Source organism: Hemiscyllium ocellatum, chromosome 46 (assembly GCF_020745735.1).
Source record: "Hemiscyllium ocellatum isolate sHemOce1 chromosome 46, sHemOce1.pat.X.cur, whole genome shotgun sequence".
Classification (NCBI taxonomy): domain Eukaryota; kingdom Metazoa; phylum Chordata; class Chondrichthyes; order Orectolobiformes; family Hemiscylliidae; genus Hemiscyllium; species Hemiscyllium ocellatum.
The window spans coordinates 15,562,941-15,571,488 of NC_083446.1; the positions used below are offsets into that span (position 1 = coordinate 15,562,941).

The following is an 8,548-nucleotide window of genomic DNA, read 5'->3' on the forward strand; positions in this document are numbered from 1 at the left end:
TCTAGATCTCCCATCAGGACTTGTCCATTTGATCCACTTTTGAATCCCTGGATCCTATTCCTACTAAATAACTGACCATCCAACTCTCCCATGGTCACTAAAATTGTGAACAGTTCTCTCTCTGTCTCTTTTTCTCTCTCTCTCACTGTTTTGGTTTTGTCCCTTTCACCTTTGAATCCCTGATCATCGCCTATCCTGAGAAAAAAAGTAACTCTTGACCTCACCACCATTGCAATCTACCACCTCCTCTTTAATCTCCATTTCTTCTCCAAAATTCTTGAACATGGTGTGCTACAAGGACCTGTCCCAGGCGTCTCCTACTTATCATCTACTGGGAAACAATGCCCAGAAGCACTGTGTTGTTTTACGCAGGCACACTGACAATACTTTACTCCATCTCACCACCATCTTTTTCTATTCCTCCATTTGCAGATTGTTCTTTCCACATCCAGTACCAGATCTGCAGGACTTTCCTCCAAGTAAAAATCAGGAAGAGACAATCCATTTTTTGAAATCTGTGATGCAAGTTCTGTTTCTTTATGACCAAATCCATCCCTTTTCACTGGGAACTATCTGAGGCTGAACTACACTGTTTACCTTCTCCCTAACATGCTTAATCTGAAAATGAGTGCCTGATCACAGATCATGGACAGACTGGAGAAGCTGAGATTATTTGTCTTTGAGAAGGTTAAAGAGGGAATTCATTGAAGGGTGGTAAGTTTTTAAGCTGGTTTCATCTGCACAAGGTGAAACTGTTCCAACTTCAGGATGGTTGGTAACCACAGAACTTAACTTCAAAGTATGTAGCAAAAAGTCAAAGGGGGCAAATGAGGAGAGATTATTTTAATTCAGTTCTGATGATCTGAACAATGTTATTGGATTGTCTGTTGGAAGCCGATTGAACAGTAACTTTCAAAAGTGATTTGGAATATTCCTTCATAAGGCAGAAGAAGCAAGGGAGAGGGATTCAATTGTCAGCATTTTCACAAACAGTTCCAGCACAATGAACTGAATGACCACCTTCTGTACTCTGAAGATTCTATTGTATGACTTTGTGCTGGATCAGGATTTAATTATTTGCACAGTCACTGCAGTCGTAGAGACATTTACAAGATCTCTTGTCTGTGTGAACTGGATGAATGTTTTTCCACATTCAGAACAAGCAAATGGCTTCTCCCAATGTGACTGCAGTGATGTGGTACCAACTTAGATGGGCATTTGCACCCTCTCCCAGACCTCTCAGTTTTCCCCATGGCATTTCGTGGCAGCTTGTAAGTTGAAGCCTGCTCCATAGAGTCTGCACATGTACAGATTTTCCCTGGTGTCGTGTCTTTCAAACGTTTTAACGAATTAAAACTCTTTCCCCAACCAGAGCACTGTCACAATCTCGTTTGTATCTTGGAGTTTTTACAGTAACACTGATATTTGAAATCATTGCCCACATTCACAGCAGAGAAAGCTTTCTCCTATCACATTTTCAGATGCATGCTATCCTGGTCCTAAATGTAAATACCATGTAGTTTGGTTAGAGTTTTATTTCTGCGAAGAGAGTTTGCAGGAAGCCCCAGCCCTTTCCGCCGGTGTGACCACTCGTGCTTACAGCCGAATGCTGTTTTCGAAACCCTGGACCCACCCTCAGGCTCTCCCACTTCCTCAAGCGCCACCACCGCTTCTACATCGGTACTGCAATTGCTCATTCTGCGGCGTCCGGGTGATTGGCAGAGGCTCTCGGCCAATAGGAATCCGGAGGCGGGGCAGGAAGACCAATCGTCCGGTGGGTCCTCCAACTAATCAAAGTGAACGATGGGCGGAGTTGCAGGACCGGTCACAGTGAGAGACTTGGAGCAGCTTTGTCCAGTGGCTGCGGTCGGCGACAGAAAAGGGAAGGAGTGGAGACTGTGTGTTCGAGTGCGATCGGGAGAGAAAGAGCGGAGAGGCTCTATAAACACCTCGTGTGGGCCGCAAACCCCGGATAAGTCTCTCCAAGCCCCGCGTTCGGAAATCCGACTCAAGGAGGCCCTGCCTTATGGCCGCCATCTCAGTGAGGGCACTGGGAGCGCGCGCGGGTTTCTAGGGGCGCCATCTTTATGGAGTCAATGCGCTGTAGAGCGCGTGCGAGGCCAGCTGTGGGACAGTGCTGTGATGTCACTGGGGGATGGCTCAGTGAGGGGAGTGGTGGAGAGGGTGTGCAGGAGGGATGGGGAGACCGGAAATAGGAGGGGGAGGGGCAGCAGGAGGGATGGGGAGACCGGAAGCAGGAGGGGGAGGGGCAGCAGGAGGGATGGGGAGACTGGAAGCAGGAGGGGGAGGGGCAGCAGGAGGGATGGGGAGACTGGAAGCAGGAGGGGGAGGGGCAGCCGCAAAGGTAGGCTGCAGGAGGGGGGGCAGCAGGAGAGGGGGGAGAGTGGTCTCAATTACAAAAGAAGAGGAAGGGTCTGAATTACAGGAGTGGTGGAGGATCTCAATCTTGGGGAGAGGGGGCGGTAACGTGGGGATGTGGGAGTCTACAGGTAACCGTGTAATAGATGAGAGTTTCAGAAGCAGGTGAATTGAGACTGCGAGGGAATCGGATGATGTTATGAGGTGGAAATAAGTGATTTTAATGATCATATGGACATATGACTGGTATCTCAGTTTGGAGAATGAAATATGACACTAAGGTTGTTTCAATGTCAGACAGTTTCCAGTGACAGATGAAGTTTGCAATTGGGGAGTAGACTTCGTAATGGGGCCTGTAAGGAATGACTATCATCCTCCTCCTATTTCAGTGACAGAGTTCAGTTTTACTCCAGTACTGGATGTCAAACAGGTCAGGACAGTGCGAGTTGGATGGTAACTTGGTGCTGGTTGTTTTCACACAGAGGTAAAAACAATGACTGCAGATGCTGGAAACCAGATTCTGGATTAGTGGTGCTGGAAGAGCACAGCAGTTCAGGCAGCATCCAAGGAGCAGCGAAATCGACGTTTCGGGCAAAAGCCCTTCATTCACACAGAGCCTCACAGCGCCAGAGACCCGGGTTCAATTCCCATCTCAGGCAACTGTCTGTGTAGAATTTGCACATTCCCCCTGTGTCTGCGTGGGTTTCCTCCCACAGTCCAAAGATGTGCAGGTTAGGTGAATTGGCTATGCTGAATTGCCCCTCGTGTTAGGTGAAGGGGTAAATGTAGGGGAATGGGTCTGGGTGGGTTGCTCTTCAGAGGATCGGTGTGGACTTGTTGGGCCGAAGGGCCTGTTTTCACACTAAGTAATCTAATCTAAAAAAAAATCTGTTATCGCGGTCATAGAGATATACAGCATGGAACAGACCCTTTGGTCCATCTGATCCATGCTGACCAGATAGCCTAAATTAACCTAGTCCTATATACCAACATTTGGCCCATATCCCTCTAAACCCTTCTTAGTCATATACCCATGCAGATACCTTTTAAATGTTGTAATTGTACCGGCCTCCACAATTTCCTCAGACAGCTCATTAGCACGCTTTGCGTGAAAAAGTTTCCCCCAAGGTCCCCTTTGCGCTGATGGTGATTGAGAATTTGAAAGATCCTCTTGAAGTTCTGGTCACGTTTGAGATAAACAAAGCTTGCTTCGTTGCCCCCAGCATCCCTACTTCCTTACCTATCTGTCTCTTTCTCTCTTCATGCCACTGTGTCATTCTCTTTTCTCTCTGTCTGCTCCATAGAGGCCATACAAGGTTTGCATAAAGATTTGTAGCTCAGGTGCCATAGTTGTGGGTATGTTCACCAAGCTGGGAAATTGATTTGTGGGCATGTCGGCCCCTGTCTAGTTGACATCTTAAGTGCTTTGGAGCCTCCTGTGAGACCTCCAACAGGCCAGATAGTCCAGTGTAGGGCCAGACCATGGAGCAGGTTCCCTTCCCTGATTGACATTCGCTTTAGCCACCGTAGAGTTTCTGTGGTAATCTAGCAGCTTTCATGGTCATTTTTCTTGAATGCCATTTCCACAAATCACCAGATTCTGTCAACATAATTTCACAACATGCCTTTAAGGTTTTGTGGTTTCTCTCTCGTTCACTTTTCTATTTTCGGTCAGTTTTACAGGGTGTGATAAGAGGAGGATTTGCAGGCAGGAAACAGAAATGAAACATCACATAATGACCTGATGGAGTCACCCAATTTATTACAACCAGAATACCAACAGATTTTAACCATGGAAGAGGAAAGCACGATTCATAGTGGGGAGAACAGGTACACATGTTCTGTGTGCAGAAAAGGCTTCAACCAATCAACTGACCTCAAGAACCACAAATGCAGTCACTCTGGGGATAAACCTTGGAAATGTGGGGACTGTGAGAAAGAATTTAAACACCACTCTGCGCTGAAAATTCACCAACGTGTTCACACTGGTGAAAGGCCATTCACCTGCGCCCTGTGTGGGAAGGGATTCACTCAGTTCTCCACACTGATTACACACCAGCGGGTTCACACTGAGGATAGACCTTTCAAGTGTCCATATTGTGGGAAGTGCTTTAAAAGCTCTGGTGATCTGATGTCCCATCAACGTGTTCACACTGAGGAGAGACGGTTCAGATGCTCTGACTGTGGTGCTGGCTTCAAGTGGTCATCCCAGCTCACTGTTCACCAGCGCATTCACACTGGGGAGAGACCATTTACCTGCTCTGAATGTGGAATTGGATTTACTCAATCATCTCACCTCAAGGCACACCAACAGGTTCACACTGAGGACAGACCTTTTAAATGTTCAAACTGCAGGAAGTGCTATAAAAGTTCCAGCCGTCTGCAGTCACATCAACGTGTTCACACTGAGGAGAGACCCTTTAAATGTTCAGACTGCGGTAAGTGCTTTAAAAGTTCCGGGGAACTGATGCTTCATCAACGTATTCACACTGAGGAGAGACCGTTCCGGTGCTCTCACTGTGGGACTGGGTTTAGGAGATCGTCACAACTCACTATACATCAGCGGCTTCACACTGGGGAGAGGCCATTTATCTGCTCGGAATGTGGGCAGGGATTCATTCAGTTCTCCACCCTGTTGACACACCAGCGAGTTCACACTGGAGAGTGGCCATTCACCTGCACTGAGTGTGGGAAAGGGTTCATTGAGTCATCCCACCTCAAGGCACACCAACGAGTTCACACTGAGGAGAGACCTTTCAAATGTTCAGATTGTGGGAAGTGTTACAAAAGCTCTGGAGAGCTTAAGTTACACCAACGTGTTCACACTGATGAGAGACCGTTCAGCTGCTCTCACTGTGGGACTAGGTTCAGATGGTCATCTCAACTCAGTGTACATCAGCGCACTCACACTGGAGAGAGACCATTCACCTGCTCTGAGTGTGGGAAGGGATTCACTCAGAAAATCCACCTGTTGACACACCAGCGGGTTCACACTGGGGAGGCACCTTTTAAATGTACAGACTGTGGGAAGGGCTTTAAAAGTTCTGGGGATCTGATGCGTCATCAACGAGTGCATTCTGATGACAGGCCTTTTAAATGCCCAGAGTGTGGGAAGTGCTTTAAAAGCTCTGGGGAACTAATGTCCCATCAACATATTCATACCGATGAGAGACCGTTCAGGTGTACTCACTGTGGCACTGGGTTCAGGCGATCAACTCAACTCACTGTACATCAGCGAGTTCACACTGGAGAGAGACCTTTCATCTGCACTGAATGTGGGAAAGGCTTCACTCAGAAATCCCACCTCATGGCACACCTGCAGCGACGTATCCACAAGTAACTTCAGGAGGTGTGTTTGTCTGTTACTCACACCAAGGTCACAAGGATGTTCACTGGTGACTTTTACAATCCTAGCATTTAGATCAGAGTGGTGCTGGAAAAGCGCAGCAGGTCAGGCAGCATCCGAGGAGCAGGAAAATCTACGTTTTGGGCAAAAGCCCTTCATCAGGAAAGTCCTCACTTTTGCCTATTAGCTTTATATGATAATGGTAAGGGTAAAAGTAAATATATGGACTTTCTGTTACACACAGTCAGCTGTTTATATTTAATATTGTACTTACTATAACACTACCTTTTGAATATAAATCAGAAAAATAGGTGTGCATGTAATATGAGTAATACAGTAGTAATGGGCGATTTCGATTTCCGTATAGATTGATGCTGATTAGCTTTACCCAATGTAGTGGAGGATGAATTTCTGTGGTGTGGATAAGATTCATTTATGAAGCAGAATTTTTAATGACCAAATATGAATCAGGCTGTTTTGTATTTTGTATTATGTAAACAGAATGTGTGATTAACAGTATTGCTGTTCAGATGCGTTTGGGAAATAGCCACCATAACATCGTCAAATTTTTCATCAAGTTTGAAAGAAGTATAGCTAAATTGCTGTTTATGGTAAGATCTTTGAAAATTGTTATATATGTACAGAGCTTTTTTTCTTTTAGTAATAAACTTGTCTTGTTGAAAGAACATTGGTAGCTTCATCTGAAAGTTTCTGACTACCATCCTAACTAAACTGCAAAACTTAAAACTTACAATCTTACCTCAGAGATCCAATTTATGCAGTATTACCATCAACTGGGACCGTAACTTTTGGGAATTAAATTTTACGATATTCTTTCAGGATAGATGTAGATAGGACATCTCCCATGGCTGTTGAGTCGAGAACCAAGGGATCTCCACTCAGAATAAAGGATAGGCCACTGAAGACCAGAGTGATAAGGGATTTTTCATTCAGAACCTTTGAGATTCTTCAACGATTGAGAATGTTCAAAACAGGAAACAATAGTTCCTCAGGTGGATGACAGAATGGGAATAATGCAGAAAAGAAATGACCAGCCAAGATCCAACTGAATGGCAGAGCACATTCAGGGGTAGAATGGTCCCTGCTGTTCCAAGTTCTAGGGCTTTCACCATCTCAAAAGAAGGGCTTATGCTCGAAACGTCGAATTCCCTATTCCTAAGATGCTGCCTGGCCTGCTGTGCTTTGACCAGCAACACATTTTCAGCTTTCACCATCTCCTCCATCTTCAAGTCCAACAAGTGAGGAACTAATGAACTGTCATTAGGAGTGAGAGCATCTGATGAGTTATCGCTGCATGTCTTTCCCTTCCCTGAGCTCACCCTGCCAAACTGCCTCGAAAATTCTTCTTTGAACTCTCAAACCGTGTCTTTCTCTAACTTCTCTATCTCCATCACGACTTGTCCATTTGACCCACTTTTGAATCCCTCGATCCTATTCCTACTAAACAACTGACCATCCAACTCTCCCATGGTCACTGAAATTGTGAATAGTTCTCTCCCTGTTCTGGTTTTGTTTCTCTCTCACCTTTCAATCCATGATCATTGTCCATTCTGAGAAAATAAATAACTCTTGACCTCACCACCATTGCAATCTACCACCTCCTCTCTAATGTCCATTTCCTCTCCAAAAGTCTTGAACATGGTGTGCTACTAGGATCTGTCCCAGCAGTCTCCTATTTCTCATCTACTGGGAAACATTGCCCAGAAGCACTATGTTGTTTTACGCAGGCACACTGACAACACTCTGCTGCACCTCACCACCATCTTTTTCTATTCCTCTAATTGCAGATTGCTCTTCTCACAGCCAATACCAGATCTGCAGGACTTTCCTCCAAGTAAAAATCAGGAAGAGACAATCCATCGTCCAAAATCAGTGATACAAGTTCTGTTTCCTAACGATCAAATCCATCCCTTTCACTGGAAACTATCTGAGGCTGAACTACACTGTTCACTTTCTCCCTCACACGTTTAATCTGAAAATGAGTGTCTGATCACAGACCATGGAGAGACTGGAGAAGCTGAGATTATTTGTCTTTGAACACAAAAGGTTAAAAAGGGAATTCATCGAAGAGTGGCAAGTTTTTAAGCTGGTTTCATCTGCATGGGGAGAAACTGTTCCAACTTCAGGATTGTTGGTAACCATAAAACTCAACTTTGAAGTACGTAGCAAAAAATCGAAAGGGGCAAATGTGGAGAGATTCAGTTCTGATGATCTGAAGGACATTATCAGATTGTCTAATGGAAGCAGATTGAACAGTAACTTTCAAAAGTGATTTGGAATTTTCCTTCGTAAGGCAGAAGGAGCAAGTTGGGGGGTGGGGGGGCAATTATCAGCATGTTTCACAGACAGTTCCAGCACAATGAGTCGAATGGCCACCTTCTGTTCTCTCAAGATTCTATTGTATGGCTTTGTGCTGGATCAGGATTTAATTATTTGCACAATTCCTGTTTTATTAATAATCAGACAGCTATTCCTTCAGTAATTGAGAAATAATTACACCAGTAATCAGAATGTTTGTATTTAAAATAACCACATTAATACAATTAATAAACAGAGTGCTGTTACAACACGAAACAGGATTCTATTACATAAGGGTCATTCACCAATTGTATCAATAATCCTGATTGTATCAAGTGAATAATTTGGATGTTATTACATTCATAATCTGTCACTACCACCCCCCCCCCTCCTCTCTCCACACACACAAGCCTACCCCATGCCACTGATGAGCAATTTCCAGGTCTCCCAAAAGTTAACTGTTGATTACACAGATCCTGAGGGATTCAAGCATGTCACACTGGG

General features: G+C 45.0%; 1 protein-coding gene across 2 annotated transcripts; it reads left to right on the forward strand.

The window, feature by feature from the left end:
• The first annotated feature begins 1,810 nt into the window (after positions 1–1,810).
• Positions 1,811–6,366, forward strand: LOC132836154 (zinc finger protein 420-like). 2 transcript variants are annotated; one of them, XM_060855478.1, is made up of 2 exons: positions 1,811–2,041; positions 4,055–6,366. In XM_060855478.1, the coding sequence occupies exon 2, from the start codon at positions 4,124–4,126 to the stop codon at positions 5,717–5,719; it is 1,596 nt and encodes a 531-aa protein (XP_060711461.1). In that variant the 5' UTR covers positions 1,811–2,041; positions 4,055–4,123; the 3' UTR covers positions 5,720–6,366. The 2 variants fall into 2 exon arrangements, with proteins under 2 accessions (XP_060711461.1, XP_060711462.1); XM_060855479.1 differs by lacking the exon at positions 1,811–2,041 and adding an exon at positions 2,457–2,863.
• The last annotated feature ends 2,182 nt before the right edge of the window (positions 6,367–8,548 follow it).